The 26,229-nt window shown below is 39.5% G+C and overlaps 4 protein-coding genes and 1 long non-coding RNA gene across 9 annotated transcripts in view; 2 read left to right on the top strand and 3 right to left on the bottom strand.

The window, feature by feature from the left end:
• The window catches only part of LOC137993159 (matrilin-4-like), a 21,897-nt gene extending 5,856 nt beyond the window's left edge, over positions 1-16,041 (bottom strand). For 2 of the 5 annotated variants that reach the window (XM_068838849.1, XM_068838853.1), the window contains exon 1: positions 6,153-6,346. Coding sequence is in view for 2 of the 5 variants with exons in the window: in XM_068838848.1 (XP_068694949.1) it covers positions 15,254-15,271 (18 nt within the window). In the remaining 3 variants the exon portion in view is untranslated. Of the gene's footprint in view, positions 1-6,152; positions 6,347-15,253 lie in introns of those variants that run through there. The other 3 variants (XM_068838848.1, XM_068838851.1, XM_068838852.1) reach the window with 3 other exon arrangements.
• Positions 7,482-9,927, bottom strand: LOC137993157 (uncharacterized). Its single transcript, XM_068838845.1, has 5 exons — positions 9,697-9,927; positions 9,253-9,578; positions 8,706-8,853; positions 8,210-8,414; positions 7,482-7,792 (listed from the first exon to the last, which is right to left on the bottom strand). The coding sequence occupies exons 1-5, from the start codon at positions 9,910-9,912 to the stop codon at positions 7,482-7,484; spliced, it is 1,206 nt and encodes a 401-aa protein (XP_068694946.1). The 5' UTR covers positions 9,913-9,927.
• LOC137993158 (uncharacterized) lies at positions 10,071-13,239 on the top strand. Its single transcript, XM_068838846.1, has 3 exons — positions 10,071-10,208; positions 10,668-11,130; positions 11,895-13,239. The coding sequence occupies exons 1-3, from the start codon at positions 10,113-10,115 to the stop codon at positions 12,467-12,469; spliced, it is 1,134 nt and encodes a 377-aa protein (XP_068694947.1). The 5' UTR covers positions 10,071-10,112; the 3' UTR covers positions 12,470-13,239.
• LOC137993162 (uncharacterized) lies at positions 11,297-14,243 on the bottom strand. Its single transcript, XR_011121818.1, has 2 exons — positions 13,754-14,243; positions 11,297-13,376 (listed from the first exon to the last, which is right to left on the bottom strand). It is a non-coding gene; the product is annotated as an uncharacterized lncRNA (long non-coding RNA).
• The window catches only part of LOC137993161 (NADH-quinone oxidoreductase subunit B-like), a 20,639-nt gene continuing 8,966 nt past the window's right edge, over positions 14,557-26,229 (top strand). The window contains exons 1-6 of the mRNA XM_068838854.1: positions 14,557-14,701; positions 16,130-16,202; positions 16,902-16,984; positions 17,863-17,909; positions 18,751-18,821; positions 24,885-24,927. Coding sequence (XP_068694955.1) covers positions 14,680-14,701; positions 16,130-16,202; positions 16,902-16,984; positions 17,863-17,909; positions 18,751-18,821; positions 24,885-24,927 — 339 coding nt within the window. The 5' untranslated portion in view covers positions 14,557-14,679. The remainder of the gene's footprint in view (positions 14,702-16,129; positions 16,203-16,901; positions 16,985-17,862; positions 17,910-18,750; positions 18,822-24,884; positions 24,928-26,229) is intronic.

Genomic DNA, 26,229 nt, shown 5'->3' with positions numbered 1-26,229 from the left:
TTTGGTACATCCATCAATAATTACGTAAAATTCAGAAAACAATTCGGCTTTTAAAGGTCATGACAACGACAGACATTTCTATGAAACCCCTCTGCGATCAGTAATATTCTTCTTTTTACGATGTCTTCAATTTCTGCTTAAAAGGTTGTTGTAGGGTAGGTTTTCTGTACGACTTGAGAGCTCAGGATTTTTTCAAAAGACTGGGAAAGGTTTTGTCTTTTTAAAAGTCAAACCGGCGGTCATATCTTTGTTTTCTCCTTTGGTGAGGTTGGCGCTTGTTAAAATGCACTATCTGAAAGCAGTTAAAGAGGAATAAACGAATTTTGAACAATTTTATCGTTAAAAAACCATTTCGTAGCAAATACCTGTTTCGGGAGCAAATACGCACTTTGTTTTTTCGTGAAGAAGAGAAGTTATCCCTCACGAGTAAATTACTCCTCATACGAAGAAATTAAACAGTCCACAATATTTCCGTCACTTCAAAGTATGATGAGCGTGGATATAGAACTGCTAGAATAGCTCATTTTTGAAGTTTTATTCAAAAACGCAAAAATGAAGGAGCAAATACGCGCTTTTGCAGCAAATACCTACTTTCATTCCATTTTATAAAAAGGCCATATAACACGACTGATAAGAAATTCGGAGAATTATCACCCCATTAGTCTCTTAAGAGTGACCCAAGGATATTTGGTCTCTAATAATAGTTGGAAAGCCCATTTTTTTTAGGTTTTTGTACTGACCAGGCACTTCAATTCACGAGGTCTATTCTTGAGAATTCTGATTGTGGCTGTACTATAAATAAAGCAACCACTGCTTTTTAATGGACATGAATTAGAGAGAAAAAATCTTGGAGAAATTCGCGTACTGGTCATTTATCAAGAATAATTATATGGTGGGGATAGAAGCTGGTGTTTACTCCAACTTACACATTTCGTTGCCACCTTATGCCCAAACTCACCCCTCCCCACCACACCCCACACACCCCTTCGATTAAATTTGCAATCAAGGATCTTCTCTACGGTTTCGCTCCTTGCCATCATAAGCTTGTTGATACACGTAAGGCCTGGCCAAGCGCTCGCAACATTTCAACGCAACATCTTGCCACGTTGCTTGATGTTGCGACTTGTTGAACGGGCTGGCCAAACGCACGCAACATTTTCAACATTTTTAACGCAACATGTTGAGGTTTATGTGCCCCAGGCCCCTGGCGTGCAACAAGTGGACCTAGCGCGCATGCCCTGGTGCAACAATGTTGCGTGAACGTAGCCAAACCAGTGCAACATCTGCAACATCCAAAATGTTGCTCAAAATATTTGTCCGTTTTCATATTTGGTCCAACATTATCCTACATGTTCCAACATATCGCAACAAGGTGGTCAAACGTATGCAACATGTTGTGCCCAGCAATGTTGCAAGATGTTGCAAGATGTTGCGTTGTAATGCTGCGAGTGTTTGGCCAGGCTTTAGGTCAAGAAATACACACAATTAGCTAAACACCCAATTTCGACATCCAACACGAAGTGTCCCTTTAAGTCTAGGCATTTCCTATCTATATCTAACAAGGTTAGGGTAAATGTTAGCGTTATTTTTAGGTCAGGGTAAATGCAGCAGTTTATCCTTACTTGAGAAGCAGTATTTGAGGGACACTTTGTGATGTTAATTGTCTGTATTCCGAGAGATGAGTGACGTAAAAGTTGAGAAAAAGAGCAGGTGGACACCTCGTCATGCTCATTGAAATCCACTTGCATCTAATAACGTGCATTTCTGGACGTATCTTGTTGATAGTGCTAATGGCCTAATAAAAGTCATTGGCATATTGTTTTTTTTTATATCTTTCTGCGATGCTGTAAGCCGATCAATTAAGGAATTCATTTTCGTTCTCATCATGGCTTTCGCTAAGGCATGAACCAATTGCTAAATGGTGCACTGGACCTTTGTTTTGCTATTGCGTTTACGACAAGTTACAAAACGAATGGGTAATTATCTACAGATGGATAGCATTGACTGCTAGACACACTGGTGGTTACTTCGAAAAATGGAGACGATTCACAATGGTGATACCTTAAACTGTGTACCATTTGTTTAAACAACCTTACTGAAAAATTGGCTTAGATTCTGCATATCGGCCCTAGTCAAATGTAGGTTTTAAAATCACAGGAGAAAACACAAGGTATTCATGAAAGAGAACTACAACTTTATTTTGTAAACGGATCACATTTCGCAAACGTTGTTCTCCACAGAACTGTTTCTTATGTACTGAAAAACCATAAGGCTTATGCTAAATCAGCAGCAAGTGATGCGCTAGACTACGAACAGTTTCTTTTGTTTGGAAAGTTTCTCACTTTTCACTCGCTATCCGAGGCCCGCGCTACTCTTGGCTTCTACTGCAGGCAAACTGCGCTCGTTTGATCCCGCGGATTGTAGAGCAAAAGAGAGACTGTTCACAATCTAGTAATGCTCTCCTACTTGTAAGGAATTATGTTTTAGCCTTGTCATTCTAAATATTTACCAAAACATCAAACTTCAGAAATACGAACTATGCGAGAAACTCAATTCAGTTTCAAGAACCTAACTTTACCATTTCCCATTGGTAATTAATCGTTGAAAATTCTATGCATTTTCATTAACACCTTGAACTAAATATTTCTATAAGAACATTAAGCATTAATTAAAAGTTTATTATGATATGAAATATTTCCCTTTTTCCCTTTGGCTGCTACATGCACAAGTACTTACTGCCTGTTAGAGCCTTATTACACTCAGTTGGGAAATATTTGTAGGACTGGTGTTAGCAAATCCGGCCCATACGTAAACTGCAGCCAACAAGCCTATTGTCTTTTGGGGATTGATCACCTAACAAAGATAAGTTTTGATCCCTATAATTTTCGGATCACTAGACTTTCAGCTAGGAAATCCGAACAGATCAAAAAATCTGCCGTTTAAATACCAAAATACGTTTAACAATGCTATGTTTAAGTGGTTTTGAACTATATTCTCGTTGGGTGCCCCTGCTTTAGGGCAAGGGTTTATTTGGTGAAAAGTGAATCAGCTTAGGAGACCGTTCACATGAACCTCATAATGGCTGTTTAATTGAAGTCATTGAATTTTTCATCGTCTTTTCCCTTGCAAAAATTTACGCATCTTACTATTTTCACTAAGAAGCAAAATAGTTGAAGCCAATTAATTGAAACGGGGGGCATTATTCCCTATTTATCTTCTTAATAGTTCCTTATCGTAATTCAATGGAAATAAACTGATGATTGTACATTTCGCCAATAAAAGTAAAATATAAAACTTGAAGGTAAAAGCTGTTGATCATCATCAGAGTGAGATAATCTGCATACGATCAGTGTTCTTATAGTTCAGACAGTGCCAGTTATGTGTTGGCGCATCGCTAACTCGCCCGGTGTGCGGAGTTAATTTTTATGCGCATTTGTCAATGCGGAAATAGCGCTCAATATCAAAGATTTTTGGTATTTTCTTCGCTGCGAACTTTTCTGAAGAAAACGAACTCAGCGCTGGTGACGATAACCTCTTGTCGTCATTACTCATGTCACTTCCGGGTTAAAAGTGCAGTTAGTGATGATGAGCCAGTTTAAGTGGGTAGGTCAGGAGTAATACAAAATACTTTTTCTTATCGAGACTGATCTCATGAAAAATTTTATTTATTCTCACTGAATCAATGTATTAGTTTTTCTTTTCAGGGAACAATCAATCTGTGACTCCTCTGTCCTAGAATTCAAAAGCATTGAGCTTGAGAAATTAAGGTTCTCGGTGACAAATAAATATCTTAGACGATGGCATAGCGTGGCTTTCACACTTCGTGTAAGCCACACAATAACAGCGCTAGATGTGCGGGTAACAGCACTGGCGCTGCGTACGCTTGAATTATTCTCGGTGGAATTAGCGCGGCGCATTTTCTCCCAGTGTGCGGCCGGCTTAAGCAAAATCGGAACACAAAATTAGTTGTTAGATCAAAACAGTGATAGTACTACGGCACACGGCCTCTTTATCAGAGATTATATAATAACAAAATCAATGCGCGCACTCTGATAGGTCAATCAGCTATGTTTTATTGTGCCAGTAAACTCATGGACAAATCGCTCGTCTTCTGAATTATTATATAAAAGCAATAGACCACAAGTTTCTATGGTTTATAGGCTGATAAACCATGCGGAATGTTGATAGAACACGAGAGGAATTCGTAAATCACGAGCCTCAGGCGAGTGATTTACGAATTCTTCGAGTGTTCTTCCAACATTCTAAGTGGTTTATCATGCCTATAAACCATAGAAACTTGTGGTCTTTTGCTTAATTTAAAAAAAAGATATCTTTGATTCTACCGCGGTGATTATTTTCAATGTACCAAATACACGAACTCTCGATTAATTCAATAAGGTTGACTTATTGGAAAGAAAGCACACATGAAGGGAATTTAATGATCTTAAATGTAAATCTCCACGTTTAAAAGGCTAATGATGAAAACTTATACTACTCACTTACAATCAGTTGCCGCCATTGCAGTCTGAGATCAAAAAACATGGACGGAAAGAGGAAGGGACGTGTTCTTCATGCAGACCGCTGGACAAACAAATTGTTTCGTACTGAGGGCAAAATTATCCATTCCAAAAGGATGCGAAAATTTCTTAAAACGCGTGGGAGAGCATTTTAAATACATATATTTATTTATCCTTCTTACGTGTGGGCAGATGGGTCATAATGAAGATGAAATACTAATTTCAATAGCGTTACTCTTATGAGGACTACTAGACAGTGCACATTTTTCCGCCCAGGATTTTCTACCCAGGATTGTTTCCAATATTTTGCGTTATTGTGCTCAAACACCACTGCACTGCAGCCAATGCCCTCCTCTGTAGCAAATACTCACTTTTAGTAGCAACTACCCACCCTTCATATTTACAAACGTAGCAAATACCTAGCTTAAGTATTTGCTACTGTAGCAAACGTAGCAAATACTTAGCTTAGGTATTTGCTACTGTAGCAAATACTTACGTTTGGTAGCAAGTACCCACCGTCGGTATCTGCTCCCGTAGCAAGTACTTACCTATGTAGCAAGTACGCACTCTTGAGTAAATGCTACCGTAGAAAATACCCACTTCTCGTAGCAAATACCTACATAACTCTGCCTCTCTCTCTCTCTCTCTCTCTCTCTCTCTCTCTCTCTCTCTCTCTCTCTCTCTCTCTCTCTCTCTCTCTCTGTCTCTGTCTCTGTCTCTGTCTCTGTCTCTGTCTCTGTCTCTCTGTCTCTTTCTCTCTCTGTCTCTCTGTCTCTCTGTCTCTCTCTCTCTCTCTCTCTCTCTCTCTCTCTCTCTCTCTCTCTCTCTCTCTCTCTCTCTCTCTCGCGAGGCTATTATGTGATGTGATTCCAAGATGGCGCTAAGCCCTCCGAGGGACTGGGTTGGGGGGTAGAATGAGGGCCTGCCCGCATGGCTTTGTATTTTGAATGTCACGTCCAAATTTTGGACGCAAAATACTGATTGGCTGAAATTAAATTACTTGGTGACGTGACCATTGACAAGCTCCGATACTTCGCTCTCGAGAGATGCCTTTGAGAACATAGTAGAATGTTACCGTAACTTTACATAATTAAAGGTAGGGCAACGCGATGCAATGGTTTCTCTGCTGGGAGGAAAGGAAGTTCTATCTCTGTTATCCACAGGATTCGGGAAAAGTCTTATTCCCCAACTGTTTTTCGTAGCGGCCAAAATACAGCGAGGGCGACTTGTAGTTTCCTGTCCTCGACAAAGCATTATCGCTGATTACATTTGGACAAAAACTTGGGCCTTTCGGCTGCCTCAGTTACCGATTTAACGATAGAGAACGATAAAGGAACTCTACACGATTTTAGCAAGTATTTGGTCAAGCCGAAAAGGCGGCTACTCAAATGATTCCTCGATCTCCGGCTCCTGGGTGACTCCGCAATACTCCGATACACTTGAAAACAAAATATTCCAATTTTCATATTGCTGAATTAGTAAAATACATATCTATAATCACAAATACTCGATAAGCCTTGAAATAAACTGGTGTAGGTATTAGAATATCTGTCTAGTATCAAAGTGTGATGTAGTAGTTGTAATGTCTGTATTTCATGAAAATAAATTAAAAAAGATAATTCTGCTTCGCTTTACCGAAATTTGGCAGCAGTTGTGGTCGACGAGTCTCACACGGTGGAGATGCGGTCAGGGAAAACCGATTTTTCTATTACGATTTCCGTCGTTTCAAGTTTGTGTGCTAAATTTTTTCCCTGACGAACGAAACACATTTTCCGTGAAAGGGACTTCGACGAATATTACCGTACAGAATATTCAGCTACGCTTTACAGCATCAGGGTCCGTGGGTCTTCCGTCCATTTGATTTCCATGAAAAATGAAAAATGAAAAAATGGATTTTGTATTTTTAATGTTTCATTTGTTTTTACCAAGGAACGTTGAGAACAAAATTCCAACAAACAAAAACATGAAAATCATGGTTTCTTATTGAATAAAAATTAAAAATGACAATACACATATTTAATTCTTGTTTGCAAAGGAAGAGAGAAAAATAGAATAGCAGCCAATGGATTTGAAATCATTCTTTTTCAGAACCTTTCCAATCGGGGTCTAATTCTTTGATTTTTCAAGGAAGGGGCTTTCAAGATGGAGGAAATGATCTATGCAGTAAATATCCGATCAATTTTCAATTTTCCTCTGTCGATGATCAAATAAAAATGAAAAATTGACAAACTCTTCCGCACCATGGGACGGACAAGTCGAGACCTCAACTAACAGGGCTGCGGTTGGGAGAAGTCACGCAACCCTTGGAGGGGAGGGGAGTTGAGTTATGGCGGCTACAAGGTTTCGCCTTTAATCTTTACTGGGAGTCATATTTTTATTTCCTCGCCACAAATGTGAAAGCTATGTGGTTCCCTGCATATTCAGACGTTTTCAACGACTTGGACCTCCACTAGGCTGCCTTTTTAAAGGCCAAAAATTCACATACGCCAGGTACGTGATATTTGCATTTGCTCGAAGTAGTATTTGTATGAATCGAAATACATCAAGTATAAGGAACTTTTCCAGAATGAGACGACAACAAAAAGTTTGAAATCGCAGGAAAATTAACGCTACCGAGGCGAAATTATGGTTTGCAGTCAAGTTTGCCCCTTGAATAAGCTTATAAAAAAACACAACGATACAGGTAAATCAGCACTCTTTCTTTCCAAACTCGTGGGTTTTTATTTTTCATTTGTTTTCAAGAATACATTTTCACATGTATAAAGGTGTTCAAAGCACTGAATTTAAACACACCATGGATCACACCCTCACAAGCTAAGCTGATAAAATTATAATTGTGTCATATACATTTTCCTTTCATCCTATAGGAAAAACCTGAGCAGTACTCAATAACAAGGGATGTGATTTGACGGAGGATACAGTGAAACATGAGGATAAAGTCAAACAACCGGCTGAAATTTGCAGCTATGAGCAATACTCATAAGTGAGGTCTCGGAATAACTGAATTGCATTTTGGAACAATGTTGGATTTCCATTTACTACATTTTCAAACACAGTGAGAAAATCAGGAAAATGTGAATGGAAGTGCTGCCTTCTTGCCGAACTTTGGCAGCCATCGCAAGACAATGGGTCTATACCAAATTCTGGCCAGGTTGTCAAGTGCCCCCCACTTCCTTCAAATAACTGAACAGCCACCTCTGTTGTTGGAACAACATCTGGTGTCACTTTAACTGTCTTGTCCATAGCTGCTTGCATATTGTTTGGTACCCCTCTTCCTGTAATGCAGTAAAAACATAACATTTAAGAAATTTCTTTACTCAGAGTTTTGTTCCTGTTTTATTGGTTATAAGATTATTGCCTAAACTTGTATTTTGCTTCAGCAAGTACAATACTGTAATTAGCATTCAGGTTTTCCAGGGACAAATAAAATTACAGAAATTAATTACTTAAATCACATCCAGATATATGAAGTGAAATACTTGGTTTGCATTGGTGTGTTAAATGAAGGTTTAAAATTTGTAGAAAGGCCTGAATTGTCTTTATATGTTTCAAAATTCCCAAAAGTGGGCCCAATAGTTACTTTCAAATGATTGCTTAATCTCTGAAAAGGTACTTTTTGGTTATCGAGCATGTCTAGTTGTTCCTGTAGTTGTGCCAATGAAATCCTAGTTATAATGTTTCTACAATGTTACCTGTGACATAGTGGGCATTCCATGAGTCAATCACTACACGGGACCCTGCTTGACAAACTTGAAGAGTGACCCATGACACGGCAAATTTGGTAACTTCATCTTCCAAATTGAAGAGTTCTGAATTGACCATTAAGTTTAACGCCTTCTTTATGGGATAGTTGACTCTGAGATTCATTTCCAGCCAGACCCTTTCAATCCTGTGGTTCTAAAAAGGTAATTAAATAGTACCATATGTTATTGAAGAGAAATGTGGACTCGTTTCACATATTAATAGTCCTCAGTCCCCCACAATAGGCGTTATCGACAAGAATACCGGCAACATTTCACTAAGTCAAATGTCACAATATTATTTATTTGTGTTATAACTGTATCACATTTACAAACTCTTGGCTTCAGCTTGAGTTTGTAGATGTGATACTGATTGTATCTATCACTCTAGTGGTTAAAGTTTTGCATAAGTATACGAAATCAGCTTCATTTGCCAGAAAGTACTAACTTGTTTGGATGTTGTTTGCTGATATGGAAGTCGGGTCGTGTTCCTTCTGTGTTGTCTAAGTAGGTGTTGAACAGAAAGCATCAGGCTAAATTCCTTTCCCTTGTCAACTCTTAGTTGATCCCACATTCCATATGTCAGAACCGACTGCCTATAACAATGGGAAAAGTTTGCAATTCTGATCATCACAGCACAGAAAACTTGAACCTCAAATTCATACTTCTCTTATTGATTGAAACTGTCGCAATATGATTGAGTAATGTCATTTATATGAAAAAAAATATAAATGTACTATTACTGCGGTTCAAACGTCGAACTTTACATGTGCCAAATCGAATGCAAATGAGCGAAAACAATAGATTTGTCTCCTTTGCATTTGATTCGGCACGTTTGAACCGGGCCTAAATTGTTTGATACTCATCACATAGCAGTCGAGGTCGTCAAGTGTTGCTATAACCAAATCGTAAAATAACGTTAAAAGTAAATGAAACAAGAATATCATAAAATGTATCCCACAATAATATATGCAAGCCAATTGAGGAAAGCATACCTATAAATATGTTCATAAATTAGGAGGTTATTTTTCACAGGCATTACAACATGGCTAACAATCTTTCCACTGTACCCATCTATTGCGCACACATGAACAACACCATACATAACAAGCTTCTCATTTTGATCAATATGAAGCTTGTGACCAAAGTATTCAGCAGCATAAGGAATGGGATTTGTCAATTGCTCTGTTCTGTCCTGTCTTTGACAGTGATTGGCGGGGTTCACTCGAGCAAGCGAGGAGGCAATCCTTTTTTCAGCCACTTCAATGCCATTACAACTGAGAAATCCTTTCGTCATCTTTCTTCCCCATGTAGGGCCAACCTGAATGGGAATGGCAAGAAGGGGTTGAAAACATTTAAAAAGGGTAATGATGAATTGTGAGATAACATATTCTGATGATAAATTCTTTATTTAAGGTAAGCATAACAGTTAAGCTTACTTTATTAACTGCTTCTTTTATAATGTCATCCAGTATTATGTCAGTAATTCCAGATCTTCTCGAGATATTATGGTCACTGCAAAACCGTCTAACTGACCTTTCACTGAAGCCCCTTTGCTTTGGATAAATATTCTGAAGAATATTACTTATCTGGGCATAGCTTTTGCCTTCTTTAAGCACAAGTTGTGCGATATATTCAACGGGTATGTTTTCCATAGCACTGTACAAAATGGAAGCAAAAACACCTTCCGTAGTTATAAATATATATCTCAAATTTGGCGCCGAAACCGGAAGAAATGAGGAAAACTGGGAAGAAGGTCACGTGAATCAATGTGAAACGCCCTACGGTACTCCCACAACGTGCTGCGGAGACATTATATCACAAGCAGTTGAGCTGAAAACCTGCCCCGATAATCATGCCAAACAAGAAGTTTGAGTTTAGAAGAGGTGGTAAGAACCTTACAATGTCATGCAATGATGTTATCCTTCAGAGACTGTCCGCTTGTTTTCAGGTGAGCTTAAACTTATTGGCATCTCGCGCGCTACCAAATTCAATACAATTCCACGCTGTAATGAAATCATTTTTAAAGTAGATTTTCTTGTTGCACCCTTTCATTTCAATGACTTTTGTCGACACTAACATTCCTATCATGTCTGGAACTAATGACAATTTGAATTTCTGAAAGAAGTGTGAACATCACCGCAATGGAGCAATTTGGCGGGAAATTCCCAGTGCTATTGATTTTGCCTGATTTTGCAAATTTCATAAAACGTTTTCTATTTTAGTAATGAGCGCCTGAGTAATTACTGCCCGAGATGACTGTTGTCTTTGAAAGTTGTTGATACATAAGGTTAATTTTTGGGTAAAAGCGTGACACGGTGTCGTGCGCAACGTACATGTGGTCTTCATGGTGATTCGAGTGAATTCCGTTGGTTCCTCCTTGGTTTATTCTAGGTCGATTATCTTGCAGGTCAACAGTGAAACTCTTTACTTAAAAGAGCAGTGGGGTGATCTTGCTGTTTGGCCCCTGGAAAATGGCCGATTTGACTTCTCAGATGTCTTGGATGGAACTGTTTTTGATGTCATGGGGGAATGCAAAGAGATGAATGCTCCTCAAAATGCCTTCGCTTACACTGCAGCCCCGACATCGTCATCAGGTGTAACGTCCAGTATGAAATCACTCTTCAATCGCCCATTTGTAAAGAAAGGAAACTCTTCATCTTCGTCTTTTGGTTGTAAGATCATCTTAGCTGAGATGAAGAAAACCCCCAAAGGAGTGACATTCAGTGACAAGAACCAAACATTTATTACTGTCAACGAGGAGACAGCTAATGTGACGTACATCTTACAAAAGGTGAAAGAAAAGTTTGGCGAAGGAGTGCTGTTAGTATCGGGCAATGGCCTTCCGATACTCGATGAAGAAGGCACACGAGGTGAGAATTTGTACACGTACATACAAGACAAACGAAAGTAGTGTACTGCAAGTCCTGGTAACTTTGCAGTTTAATCAGATTGGCCTCTTCTAGGTAAGAGATAGAGAGGAAAAGTTCCTTAAGGTTAGGGCCATGTCTGCGAATTTCCTTTTAAGAATGCTGGTAACAAGGTAAAAGTCATTTTATTGAGCTTTCCACAAACCTGGAGATAATTAGTCTCCTTGACAAGGTAGTGGATACTTAACCAAGCTGCATAACATCATGTACATTCTTGGGAACTTTGTTGACCAGATATATTGTGCTTAGGGCATGTGCTTCTTTGAAGTGCATTTTGGATTAACTTTTCATCAAGTCTTCACCTTATCATTGGCTATCAACTATTTCATTTTTCACAACATTAATTTGTTTCTTTTAGTTATACATTCCAATGACATAGGTACAAAAATGACAAATTATTATACATCACAAAGTTGTATAATAGCAATTTAAAGGACCTAACAAGCGGTATGATACAGTAATAAACTGATAAGGAGTTTTACAAAGGCATAGGACCCAAACACAGATCCCACTTGCTATTAACCCATTGACCCCTGAGAGTGACTCTTAATAGATTTATTTTACTCTGTAAGACGCCAGATAATTGTAGTCGTCAATGGGGGGGGGGGGGGGGTGTCCTCGTGCATTTGAGGTGTGAATGGGTGAAAATTATCTAAACCATAAAAGAAGCGATTTATTTCACGATGCTGTCTGTTTGTCTTATCCAGGATCAAAGTTTTGGAAGGTGGCCAGCCGAAAGATATATGCTGTATGTGACGACTATCCCCCTGAAAATAGGCCAGTCAAGAAGCCAAAAAGGAGACTCCCTTCCTCTAGTAGTTCTTCAGATTCTGATGATTTTCAACCTAAACAGAAAAATGTACGCTCGATTCTCAGATCTTTTGAAGAAGATCTCAAGAAAATTGGATTTGAGATTACAGGTGCTTCTTGTGCACTTGAATCTGTCGTCAAAATGCTTCAGGATTTGACAACGGTTACATCAGCTATGCCATTACCACCAAGTGTTGTAAAGTTAATTAACGATGCCTTTAAATGTAAAGTTTGTTTGAAACTCCCTATGCATCCACCTATCATTGCTACAAGATGCTGTAACACCCTCCTGGGATGTAGTCAGTGTATTAATCACTGGTACAGTGGTGAGGATGGCTTGAATAAGACCTACCCCCACTGCCGTGAGCCTCAAGGGTATGCCCAGACATACCAGTTTAAAGGGTTAGATGAATTTTTGGAAGGTTTTCAAAAAGCTCTTTCTGGTAATACTGAGGATCAGGCTGACAATTAGGTTGCCCACTTGTGACCGATATGAAATGTTTTAAGTTTTGAACCTGATTGTGTAAGCAATTTTGGTATTCATATTTAGTCCTTAAATACTGGTATACAAATAGAGTGATTTTACTTGACCTGTGAAATATATAGTGGAATATTACACGCTATATGTGCGTAAAAGCCCCTATCACATGGTGTAAGCAAGATAGAGGATGAAAAAACTGACACAAAAACAGAACACAATAATGACACAACTGAAGAGATAAATGATACGATAGTTATTGTAATACTTTTCTTCATTTATTAGAGTAAACGTCAGAAATTTTTACAAACGATCATGGGGTGTTTTCGTGTAAATAGTCTGAGTAACAGAAACACAATAGGTCTAATTAGGAGGTAGTGTTACACAATACCTATTTTTCTCTGTTTCACGGGTCAAGTAAAATCACTCAATAGCCATGTTCTTAAATCACTAGCTACCGGTATGTTCATATTCTCTCTGCATTATAATAGCACAGAGGGGGTACCAAACAATATGCAAGCAGCTATGGACAAGACAGTTAAAGTGACACCAGATGTTGTTCCAACAACAGAGGTGGCTGTTCAGTTATTTGAAGGAAGTGGGGGGCACTTGACAACCTGGCCAGAATTTGGTATAGACCCATTGTCTTGCGATGGCTGCCAAAGTTCGGCAAGAAGGCAGCACTTCCATTCACATTTTCCTGATTTTCTCACTGTGTTTGAAAATGTAGTAAATGGAAATCCAACATTGTTCCAAAATGCAATTCAGTTATTCCGAGACCTCACTTATGAGTATTGCTCATAGCTGCAAATTTCAGCCGGTTGTTTGACTTTATCCTCATGTTTCACTGTATCCTCCGTCAAATCACATCCCTTGTTATTGAGTACTGCTCAGGTTTTTCCTATAGGATGAAAGGAAAATGTATATGACACAATTATAATTTTATCAGCTTAGCTTGTGAGGGTGTGATCCATGGTGTGTTTAAATTCAGTGCTTTGAACACCTTTATACATGTGAAAATGTATTCTTGAAAACAAATGAAAAATAAAAACCCACGAGTTTGGAAAGAAAGAGTGCTGATTTACCTGTATCGTTGTGTTTTTTTATAAGCTTATTCAAGGGGCAAACTTGACTGCAAACCATAATTTCGCCTCGGTAGCGTTAATTTTCCTGCGATTTCAAACTTTTTGTTGTCGTCTCATTCTGGAAAAGTTCCTTATACTTGATGTATTTCGATTCATACAAATACTACTTCGAGCAAATGCAAATATCACGTACCTGGCGTATGTGAATTTTTGGCCTTTAAAAAGGCAGCCTAGTGGAGGTCCAAGTCGTTGAAAACGTCTGAATATGCAGGGAACCACATAGCTTTCACATTTGTGGCGAGGAAATAAAAATATGACTCCCAGTAAAGATTAAAGGCGAAACCTTGTAGCCGCCATAACTCAACTCCCCTCCCCTCCAAGGGTTGCGTGACTTCTCCCAACCGCAGCCCTGTTAGTTGAGGTCTCGACTTGTCCGTCCCATGGTGCGGAAGAGTTTGTCAATTTTTCATTTTTATTTGATCATCGACAGAGGAAAATTGAAAATTGATCGGATATTTACTGCATAGATCATTTCCTCCATCTTGAAAGCCCCTTCCTTGAAAAATCAAAGAATTAGACCCCGATTGGAAAGGTTCTGAAAAAGAATGATTTCAAATCCATTGGCTGCTATTCTATTTTTCTCTCTTCCTTTGCAAACAAAAATTAAATATGTGTATTGTCATTTTTAATTTTTATTCAATAAGAAACCATGATTTTCATGTTTTTGTTTGTTGGAATTTTGTTCTCAACGTTCCTTGGTAAAAACAAATGAAACATTAAAAATACAAAATCCATTTTTTCATTTTTCATTTTTCATGGAAATCAAATGGACGGAAGACCCACGGACCCATCAGCAGTAGTTGTTTGGATTTTCTGGCGAAGGCTTCCTTTCTTTACAGTGGAGTTTCTGCCTAGAAATACACAACGCGTGGATGACAATTTTTGCTTTTTTCAATGTTTACTTCTTGTGTGCGCTGATTGGCCAATTTTTGCCAGCTCTCTCAGCGTCTCTCAGCGTGACATCAGGAGGTGGCATTCAAAATTCAGAGGGATGCGTGCAGGCTCTCATTCTCTCCCACCGCAGAGAGAGAGCTTCCTCGTAGGGACTCGCTGGCTGAGATGGCGCTCGCTCTGCGAACAGGTGAGTGGCATTTGGTAAATTTTGTAGATGGTTTTCACAGTGACGTCATCAAATTCTTAATAAAACTGTGTGGTCTTCACGGATTTTTATCTATACGAGGTTGAAGATGACCTAAAAATGAATCGTTTTACAAGTTACTAGTTCCGTAACGTTTTTGGTTTTGAAAATAGAGCATTTTGAATTTCTGAATTGTCACTTGCGTGACACCAGATATTGAAAAAATGTCTCTCGTTATGATTCTCCGCAGTTTAGTTAAACATTTCAAGTAAGCTTATATTAGGAGATGTGTTTATACTCATGTGTACTGTCTTGCGAATGAAAAAGTTAGCGCTTTCGTGGCAACGTGTACTCCGGATGTGTTGCTCAACATTAAAAGAAGTAGACTTTGCTCTGTTTACGTATTTTCATGACGTATTTCAGTCGTTGTACCTATCTAAGCTTTTTATGGCACGTATGGTGGTTATATTTCGGGAAAGTAGAAACGTATAATTGATGAGCAACAATCCTAATTACATGGATTAATTGCCTGATAATTTCAAAATTAATACTTACGTGTCTTAATTCACACATTCACCTTGTCCCAGGGAGCGTTTACACGAACGTGGTTTTATTTGTAACCACATCGTTTTCGCATCGTTTTCGCTAAAGGCTTTGCTCTGATTGGAGTGATTGGGTCTTTGAAAAACTGGGGCCTGATAAAAGACTGTTCTGTCAGTGGATAAACCTAATCAGAGCGATTGAAGAATACCCAGCCACTATTGTATCTTGTAGTGGCACTTTCAAGTTTAAAGAACAAGTCATATAACAATCAGACCTCTCAAGTCTCACGGTTTTTAGGGTAATCTCAGTCTCACGATGAGGCACAAATAGGCCGATGGAATACACTTTCCTTGACTATTTTCATTTCTGCCTTGTAAAATTGATTATCTGGCACCAATTCTGTAGAGATCCCCAGCTCTCAAAGGCATATTTTTCATATTTGATTGACTGGTTGACATGACACAGACCTCATTACCACATTTAGAAGACAAATTATTCCAAATAAGGTCATCGTTACTGATTTGTTGCATCTAGATACGTTTCCTCCACTTAAATTGTCGAAATGGTGGAAAGTGATTAAACAGAAGCAAAAACTTTATTGGTTTTAATAAATTTTGATGCTGTTGATAAATCTGCAGGTTTTTTTTTTACCTTGATCACCAGGTTTTTGGTCTTTTGGGGTTGAGAGGTCTGAACAATACATGCTATTCATATACAAATAATTGGATCCATGGGTATTCTGGAATCAATTAAGTGGCCTAACCAAAACTAAGAGAGTTATTTATCAAGATAGTGATTCATCCATTGGTTAGTGCTATCTTTAGAAAACTGAGACATTATATGTTCATTAACTGGTCATTATGTTCCCTGCATCATTTATTGTGACAGGTCACAATGTCTTGTCCACTGTATGCCGTGGTTGGGTTAACAGTGTAACACTGTGGAAGGCATGTCCTCAGGGGTAAGAGAGAAATGAAAATAATGATAATAACTGCAATAGTACATGCAGTTATAGGAATTGCAAAGCTGTCTGTTTGCAAAAATTATTAATTAATGGACCATTTTACAGTTGTATGCTTGGTTACCTGACCTTTGAATGAAAATGAGGCTGGAGTTGAACTTGCTTTGATAGAAACCTCACTGCTTTTCTCATGTTAATGATGTTGTTCTCATCTAATGCTATTTAGTGGAAGAAAGAAAAGGAGTAAGGTCTCTATCAAAGCAAAGTCAACTGCAGCCTAACTTTCATTGAAAGGCCAAGTAACTAAGCACACAACTGTAAAATGGTCTATTTAGTAAGGATGCACTATTGCAGGGTCAAACTGAAATGTCTGGTGGCTGTGAAGAGATCATGCATGATATTGCAGCATCAGAAATGACCCTTAATTTCAAAATCATGGTACTTTTTAAGTTGAGGTGTTGTTTTAAATAAAAAAGAGCTTCTCTAGCCCCACATATAACTCACATACATACGTGTATAAAACCCTGTTTAACAACCACGAGGTAAATCTGTTCAATTTAGTGAGCCTGCTCGCAGGCTAATAATAACAAAGTATTATTATTATTAGTTTATCAAAGAAACAGTCAAAAGTGGTGAATTTACCCTCGGATCAAGTTTCTTGTTTAAATAAAAATATTTATTATTTGCCATTATTTGCAGTCTTGTAGTTTTGAATAATCACAAAAGTACTGTTGCAGTGGCTCCAACTGGGAAAGCACAAGGAAGTTTGGACAATACTGCAGGTACAGTATGCAGACTAGAATTTTTAGGTCTTATGGTTGTCTAATATCTGAATATCTGACTTGAGTAAGGGTGCAGCTCAACGAGGTTGGACCGAAGGAGCTGTGCTGCTGGCTTGGCGCTCGGCCCCTGAACACGACCCATGTATGACCTCGGAGCACAGCACCATAGCCTGATGGAATAGGCCAGGAGTCGATTTTGAGGAGGGAGGAAAACCGGAGTACCCGGAGAAAAACGCTCAGAGTCTGATTGAGATCGAATGAAACTCGGCCACATACGACCCGAGGCCAGAGTTGAACCTGGGCCACAGAGGTGGGAGGCACGGTTGATGACCACTAAACCACCCTGACTCCCCAGTTGTCCCAAGTTGTCTCGGGTGTGAATGCAGCTACATGTATTTCAGCACCTTTTGGGTCCAGTTCATTACAAAATAGACAGACATAAATGTACAATAGCACCCATCTTTCCTAACCCAAAGCACAATAAACTTACATTGTACGCCCACAGTCAGTGTAGAGAGCTGTTCAGTATCCACAGGTGGCCCAAGCTCTTAGCATATACTCAAACATTAGTCTTGTTTTGTAGCTGTGTTATGTTAAAAAGATGTTTTGCTGTGATGTATTCTTCGTTGTTTGGTCTCGTTCAATCCTCTTTGAGGCATCTTTCATGAGCTAGTGTTAACTTGGTGTTCATGGCTGCTAAGGAAGAAAATTATCTTGGGTCAGCTGTGCAGTATCTGGAATTGTTGGTCGGTGACATTTGGACAGATTGGTTTATACTTGATGATCATTTCACTTCCCCTTGATTCATAGAATCTTGACATGCACATTAAACAAATTATTCAATTAATGCAGCTTGCATATTTTTGTGTATTTTCTAGAATTTGTTGTGGCCAAAATTGATGACCTAGTTAACTGGGCACGAAGGGTAAGCTTGCGAATTGTCCTTTTACTATACATGGTGAAAAAATCGTAATTGAGGTGAGGAGTACCACTTAGAGTGGAGCATCAAGTTGGGCTCAGCAGGTTAAGGCTTACAGTCAAACCAAGTGAAGCGTACCCCTCAAGATTGCATTAATGAACTGATTATTTGAAACTTGAACCCGCTAGTCGTTTCAAGAATGCAATAATGAATTGATTATTCGAATATTGAACTCGCTCGTTCGATCCAAGAATACGGCTAACGGGTTCCGTTTCCGAAAAATCGATTCAGTGTTGCATTCTAGAAAAGACTAGTAGGTTTGAAACCTACTAGTTGCAACAGTGATTTGATTTTTCGAAAACGGAAGCCGTTAGCGAATTTAGCCGTATTCTTGGATCGAGCGAGCGAGTTCAATATTCGAATAATCAATTCATTATTGCATTCTTGAAACGACTAGCGGGTTCAAGTTTCAAATAATCACTTCATTAGTGCAATCTTAAGGGGTACGCTTCACTTGGTTTGACTGTAAAGAACACAAAATAGTGAAACTACCACTTGATAAACTCATTTTCTCTTGTGATTTTCTAACATCTTCAATGTTTTGTGCTTTCTTCTTGGGGTAATGAACTTGTTTATTGCAAAAACATGTGGTCGCAAATTGTTTTATTGACAAACCTTACAATATGAATCTTGTTTAAAGAGTGTAAATTTCTGTCTCTTGTATAAGAAGGTCATGCAATATTTTGGAAAATTAAGATGTATTAGGTGTGAGTTATTCTTGGAATTTAGAAAGAAACCTGTTTTTAATGAATTAATAAAAATAATTGCTTTGTTCGTCTTTCGACAGGGTTCTTTATGGCCAATGATGTTTGGTCTTGCTTGTTGTGCTATGGAGATGATGCAATTTGCTGCACCAAGGTAAAGTTGCATTCGTCCGCATCAAATCATAAACCCGCAGATTTAAAATCTGAAAACAATGCAAACGGCACTGGAGCTGGAGAACAAGTCATCAAGATTCGGAATTTTAATTTGCGTGACTGTTTGATTTTGTACTGATGTGAGAACTTGAAATAATCAATGGTCAGCTTTGCAAGCCAAGTACCGTTTTGTTACTGGAGTATAATTCTAAAAGGCAAGCTTTAGGATTAAATCTCCTCAAGAACAACACCACCGTTAGGAGCCACCACCGAAAAAGCAATTATTACCAACCACAGGCTTAATCTGAATCTTACCTTAATCGTGCCTTAATCTTATCTCAACAAACTTTTCGTCCCAAATGTGTTGTGTTGTTTTATAACCTTTTTCTTTAAAACTCACTTTTTTATTCGCTTGGGAAAAACGGGAAAAGTTGTCATAGTTTGATCCCTGACGGAGCAATGAATCGGAATGGGTTGATGTCCCAAATAACTTTGCATAACTGTCTTTAAAGAACTATCACAATGTAACGCAGCCTTTGACATCAACCCGACATTAAAACCATTCCGCTCCTTGCGCAGTTGCACAGTCGTAGATCAATTACAACTAGTTGTTCACTCTTAAGGTGATTCCCTAGTATTGCACTGCGCATCCTGTTCTGCGCATAACACAGCGTAGGCCACGTTCGTATTCAGGCATGGCTATTAAAGAGGCTTTGTGGTGAAATTTCATGGCTCAGTTCTGTTTTCTTTGTCTTACAAGTCTCAAGGGATATTTCTAAACTAAACAATGTTTAAATTTAACCATAAAGCTTAAGACTTAAGATATATCGAACATGGCCAAAAACATTTCAAAATGGCGACCTTTCGTGCGGGAAAGCTCGCTAGAAAGATGAATGGCCGTTTTCAGAGCATAGCAGTAAAGAGCAAAATCAAGTCAAGTGATAGCCGTGATGATGCTAAAGTGTCATGTCATTCCGAGAGTGAAAGTGAGACCGCGCTATCGGGGAGACGTGTTGTCGAGGGGTCGAGCTTGGTTTGCTTTCTGTTTTCTCCTAAACGAGGTTGGTGACCTATCTTTTTTTTGGCATAATTTTATTCTCTTACTCCTCCTCTTTGTGCTGTCAAAAAATAATAATAAAATAAACGTCAGAAAAAAAAGTTACAGGAAAAAAAGTATTCGTAGCCATCACTCGTGGACACAAGATTCGGAACAAAATTGTCTCCTCGAGATCACGTACCCGAAAAATATTTGTACTCAGTGCCTATTCAAGACGTGTGCCTGTGCCATAAAACAAGCATTACATTATTCCTTTTGAACAATACAATACACCTGTTTTGTTTTTTCAAGATTTACATGTACGTCAAAGCTGTGCTTCCTGTTCCTGCAAAACGTAGCGTGAACCGTTGGAACAAACTTGTCTTGATAGATAAAGTCGCAATGATTAAATGAGTAACTTGAGCAAGTTATATCTCTAGAACGAGCTTGGTGACCTATTTTTGTAATTGCACATTTGGAATCACCATAATGTAGGGAACAATCGAGAAAAGTTAAAAGAAAATCGTTCGACAACTTTTATTACAAAGGAATCACCTTAAGCAGCCTCGAAGACAATGACGTTTAAGGAGAGAGTTAAGCGAACCAAGGCGGAATTAGTGTTAAACATGTGCAGAGAATTGTTGAGCGGAAAGGGATTTTTGAGGAGATAGACATGTTCTCAGAGATAAGAAGTACCCCTATTAAAGTTCAGACCCGCATATGTGACTAAAAGGGTTCGAAGTGTACACGATTGTTGACAGTAATCTTTTATTTTTCTAGGTAGCAAAATATAATCTAAGTAGAACAGAAAGTATAATTTTTTTATGTAGATACATGTAATTAAATGGAATCAGAAACCCATAAGGGATGAAACGTGCAACGCGCGTTCACAGCTTCCGAATATTCAGGGCGAACTGATTGGTTGAATGTTTCAGTGCTAAGTACCATATTTGGAAATCCCTCGCTCTTGTTGTTCCAAATATGGTACTTAGCAAATTGAATATTCAGAAGCTTGTTTCCCAGAAAACAAGGGGCCGTTACACGTTTCAACTCTTATGGGTTTCTGATGGAATTTAATTTAGTTAACAACGAGGAGCAAGCGTTGGCAACATCTTGGGTAACGTCTTATTTATTTTATGACTAGCTCCTTGAGCGGGCAAGTGAACCAAATCCCGCGCTGTGATTGGCCACACGAGCGAGCAAGATGGAGCTATCTTGCCCGCTTGGTATTTCTCGCTTGGTCCCGCAAGATCGAAGATCATTTTTTGGTATTTTATCCCGTGTAATAAATCTTTTATTGACCAAGCTTGTTTGGTCAAGATGGCTGGATATTGGCCTCGTTTTTTTTTTTTTTTTTACCTACAAATCCTACTCTCGTTCCCACCAGGTCTCTACGTACCTGTTTCCGATGCACTTGTTGTTGAAAACGCGTTCGTTGTGGGTCCGGGACACGCTCCCTATAAGTTGGTTACAAAGATCACTGGCGGCCATTTTGTCGCCTCGGCAGATTTGTTGTCAGCTAACCTCCGCGATGGGGAAAACGAGCCACACTTTTCTGGACATTAAAGTGGTCGCATCTTTCTTTAAACGCCAGGAGGTTGAAGCCTCGTACGTCCTCGCGTGGACAGAAGAGTTTTCGATTTCCCAAACGGTTTTATGCCATTACATTCCCGGGCCCGGTTGTTCGAAAGCCGATTAACTTAATCCAGGATTAGCGTAAACGTGTGTTTCATGTTTTCGACTTTTTGGTGAAAATTTGTTCGGCTTATTTTTAATTCCCTTCCCCCCCCCCCCATATTACATATTACAGCGTATTTATTTAACTGTTTATCGATACAGAGTTTTAGATCGGGGAAACTTGAGGAAAAGACTTAGATCAGCGGCGGCATTTCGTATAGAAGTATGTACATGTAGATGCGAATCTTAACTCTTTTCTGACAGAAGCTTAAATAACGCACTTGGTATTCACAGAATTGCGGTGTGATCTTTTTAATAAGGAAAAAAGAGCAAAGTCAGACTTAAGCTTCAGTTAAAGTTGTTGAAAGCACGCGCTGTGGCTTTTTTGTAAAGCGTTGCTTTTTCTTCCAATTGATAGTTTGAATGGGCGGCGTTCCCACAAAGGAGTGACACCTCTTGGTTGGAAGACGCTTTCTTAAATGTAAATTTCTTGATTACTAGGCTTCAGAAGATTTTTCTATTTTTTATAGCCAAACTTGTCAAGTCATGAATTCTCTTATTAATTTTCAATAAGGAGAAAAGCGAAGTTAGACTTGAGTTTCAGAAAAAGTTGTTTAAAGCACGCGCTGCTGTATTTCGTAAAGTAGATGCAAATTTTAAGCCTTGGCTTTGAAAGCAATATCTTCATTTTGCCTTTTTTGCAACCGAAAAAACAATATGCACTGAACGGGCTTCCCACAATAGTTTTCCCTTTATGTGATAAACATGTAATTGCAATGTGCCCTCGTGCAGCTACACTGAGGCCTCACAGACTGGTCCAAAATGAACTGGGACCCTTGCAATTTTCATTTTAGGACCCCTCTACTTCCCAGCTTTTATAAGCCTTAGTAACGAACAAGTTCTGCGGGGGGTGGTAACCAGACACAACCCTCATGGTATTGCCACTCCTGGAACGATGGACAGCGTCGTTGGTCTCTGGGTCAGGGCCGTTTTCACCACACCTGCGAACAGTGTGACGGAGGGCACCAAAAGCCCCTTTAAGTCACACTTCAGGCTCCAATCTCGTTCCCCCCATCCTGCAAGGAAGGGAGGGCAGTCCTTTTCTACATCAGTAACCATCTGTAAATAGCGTAAGTATTACTGTATGCCAATCTTTGGGATTGGTTCTAGTTCGAGACACTGTTGCTGGGGCCTATAGGCCCTAACGAGAGCAAGTTAATACTGTTGGTGTTCCAGTTAATAAAGTTTCCCCACTTCGTCCTGCTTCGTTTGTCTCTCCATTGGTAGTTTCAGAATTCCAGGCGGAATCGTGTAACTACCCAGACAGAGCTGCTGTTTTCTATGTGTTGGAAGGTTTACAGCATGGCTTTCAGATTGATTTCTCTTTTTCTTCATGTGAAAACAAATTTGCCTCTACGAATATGTTGTCTGCTGTTGAACACCCTTCTGTGCTGGATGACTATCTTCAAACCGAGACTATTCTTGGTAGGATTGCTGACCCATTCCATACAAGCCCGTTTCCTACCCTCCATATAGGCAGATTTGGGGTGATTCCCAAGAACAACCAGCGTGGTAAGTGGCGATTAATCCTTGATCTTTCCTTCCCTTCTAGGCACAGTGTGAATGATGGCATACTCCGACTCCTATACTCAGTGGAGTATGTAACAGTCGACGAGTTGATTGATGGCTTCATGGTTAGAGGCCAGGGTATCTTGCTGGCCAAGTTTGATGTGGCTTCAGCATACAGCAATGTTACTGTCCACCCTGAGGACCGTTAGCTATTGGGCATGATGTGGAAGGGTGCGCACAATGTCGATATGGCTCTCCCCTTGGGCTTGCGGTCGGTACCATTTATTTTCACCTCTGTCACGGATATGGTGGAATGGACCCTGACCCACTATCAGGGAGTTTAGTTTTTGCGTCGCTATCAGGACGACATCCTCACATTGGGACCCTCTGCCTCTTCAGTTTGCTGGACTAATTTGAGCACTTGTCTGCAGCTTTGCTTCGACTTGGGCTCACCATTGCACCCGGACAAATTGAAAGGGCTGACCACCCGCTTGACAATCTTGGGGATTGAACTAGACTCTGTGAAGCTCCAGGCCCGGCTCCCGAAATACAGGCACACCCGCATCATTGCCTTGTTAGATGCCTAGTCAGTAAAGCAGTTTTGCAAAAGACAAAAGCTGGAGTCCCTGATGGGCCATTTGCATCATGCATGTAAGATTGCCTCCCAAGGGCGGAGTCTCCTCATGTGCATGATTAATCAGTTAAGTGCGTTCTGGTGAGATGACCACCCTATCAGGCTTAACAGGGAGTTCCAGCTTGAAGTAGGAACTATTCCGGGTTTGGAATGGTGATTAGAATTTGTACAGTAGTAGTAGTAGTAGTAGTAGTAGTAGTAGTAGTAGTAGTAGTAGTGGTGGTGGTGGTGGTGGTGGTGGTGGTGGTGGTGGTGACATTGTAATTATCCTGTTATTTCAGTTAATATTATAACTGCAAGAGAGTGAAATCAACGATCATTATCATTATCGTTAAAACCTACCCGTTCAGAAAAGGTTGTGACATCTATTTGGGGAAGGTCAACTCTGAGAATTGTCCCTTGGCAGCCATTGGCAGCTACCTACGTGTACAAGGAGATGTTCCTGGCCCTTCCGGTACCAAGATGGAATGTCTTTATCACGACAAATCTTGGCCTCCAACGCCTAACACATTCTACGCTCAGTTGGGTGTTCTGGTACTTACTCTGGGCACAGTTTTCGAATTGGTTCAGCGACCTCAGTAGTTTCACCTTATTAAAACCCAGAGATGCTTATCAAAACTACATTAGAACCCCTGTTCCGTCGATTGTACAAGTTATCAGCGAATTACTGCAATTGGAGGTGGATGATCAGGAAACTCACGTCTTGGGTTGTGGAGCTCTGGCCTTGTTGCTGGGCTGGTTTGTGGATACTGCTGGCCACATAGGTGGTTCTATCGGGGGTGGAGTTGGGTTGTTGGCCAACGTCCGTGCTTTGCTAGGGAACCTGACCTCCAATTGCGACGAGCGGTGTTAATTTCATGATATGAACAGCTGTATGAATCTTATTGAGGTTGATCTTCAATATAATAAATACTAACAAGGGACGCGCAAAATAGAGATCATTAAGTATTAGAATTACATTATACAGAATTCTTGCTAAACTTGACCTTATGAGGGAAGCTGCTTTGCTCTGTTGTATGTGAAGCGGCTAATAGGGTTGACAGAAATATTGCAAACCCTTTATTATGGTGTGGATACTGTGCAAGTATCTTTAATAATAATTTTATTATTGTGAGCCTTGTTTTGAAATTGCTGATTTATTTCCACAGGTATGACATGGATAGGTTTGGTGTTGTCTTCAGATCAAGCCCGGTAAGTAGTCTTTTTTTTTTACCTTATGACAAGGTCCTGTTATACTTAGTCTACCAGACTCAATGTAGCAAACTACGTGTACGCGGTACCTTTAAGTTGCATTGAAACCTCAAGACTTTTGATTACGTTACTCGGGTCCAAAAGAAATTACCTGGTTTCGTGAATTTTGTTCACCACTAAACACTTCACCGACTTAACAAAGAAGTGCAAACTCGTTCCCAGGGTCTCTTTGTCGATGAGGAAAGAGATAACAATGAAGACCCTGGAAACGAGGTTGAAAGAAGTGAAGATTGTCCAGGAGTGGTTGTAGCGGCCTGTGAATTCTACTAATTACATTGATTTAGTAAGTGTTATAGACCATTTCAACACTTCATTAGCCCGCACTTTCCAGCTGACATCTCAGTGCAACCTTGGGAAGATATCAAACAATTTCACGACCTCAACGATATGTGCAAAAAGCGGAAACATTTATATATGTCTGTGATGGACACGCTCCACCTAGGACTAAGCGGATGCGTAGGTTCAAATCTCCATGGATAACCTGTGCATTGAAAAAGCTAATGAATTGAACTACAGAGACCGACCTCAGTAAACGAAAAGCTATTAATTGGGCTATGAACATTGATCGTGGTCTTGTCTCTTTAGATCCGATAGAGCCGACCACAATATTCTGTTAATACATAAATTAAAGCGTTAGGAATACGTTGCTCCAGTAACAAATGGTTTAAATCTTATCTAATTACAGTGTAAGTGAACGCAAATTCTTAAGTTGGTCGGGATCAACTTCTAAACTCTTGAGGTGCGGAGTCGCTCAATGAAGGAACAATTTTGGGTCCTCTTCTTTTCATTTTCTATATCAAGAATTTTCCAAATTGTCAGTTATTTCAAATGACACAACGCAGAATGTAAGTTGATGATACTAGCCTGATGTTCAATCGCTTGTGCAAACGTTAATCACATAAATGAGTGCCTCGTTCAAGATTTAAATAAAGTATACATTTGGTTATCAGCCAGCAAGCTTACCTTAAATTTACAAAAACTGAGTTCATGTTCATTGCATCAAGGTAGAAGTTATCGACATTTGCAGAAAACCCGTCGCTACTCATTAATAACAGCACGTTAGAACTGGTGACATCAGCTAAATCACTCGGAGTGAATATTGATAATCTGTTAAACTGGGAACATCACATCGATCATATCTGCGAACAGATTGCTTCTAACATCGGTGAATTGTCATGGAATTTTCTTTCTGTTATGTTTTCCTTTAAAATTAAGCTTAGTTTGTCCTACTCTTTTTCGTTT

This window comes from Montipora foliosa, chromosome 2 (genome assembly GCF_036669935.1).
Source record: "Montipora foliosa isolate CH-2021 chromosome 2, ASM3666993v2, whole genome shotgun sequence".
Classification (NCBI taxonomy): Eukaryota; Metazoa; Cnidaria; class Anthozoa; order Scleractinia; family Acroporidae; genus Montipora; species Montipora foliosa.
The sequence above is the reverse complement of the archived record's forward strand: the minus strand, read 5'-3'. Positions and strand labels throughout refer to the sequence as shown.

Excerpts from the sequence above, each read along its gene's own strand:
- LOC137993157 (XM_068838845.1), bottom strand. The coding sequence starts at position 9,912 with ATGGAAAACATACCCGTTGAATATATCGCACAACTTGTGCTTAAAGAA. Across the intron at positions 8,854-9,252 it reads ATTTATGAACATATTTATAG|GCAGTCGGTTCTGACATATG; the intron begins GTATGCTTTCCT and ends CCATTGTTATAG. Across the intron at positions 7,793-8,209 it reads GAATGCCCACTATGTCACAG|GAAGAGGGGTACCAAACAAT; the intron begins GTAACATTGTAG and ends ACTGCATTACAG.
- LOC137993158 (XM_068838846.1), top strand. The coding sequence starts at position 10,113 with ATGCCAAACAAGAAGTTTGAGTTTAGAAGAGGTGGTAAGAACCTTACA. Across the intron at positions 10,209-10,667 it reads GACTGTCCGCTTGTTTTCAG|GTCAACAGTGAAACTCTTTA; the intron begins GTGAGCTTAAAC and ends ATTATCTTGCAG. Across the intron at positions 11,131-11,894 it reads CGATGAAGAAGGCACACGAG|GATCAAAGTTTTGGAAGGTG; the intron begins GTGAGAATTTGT and ends TGTCTTATCCAG.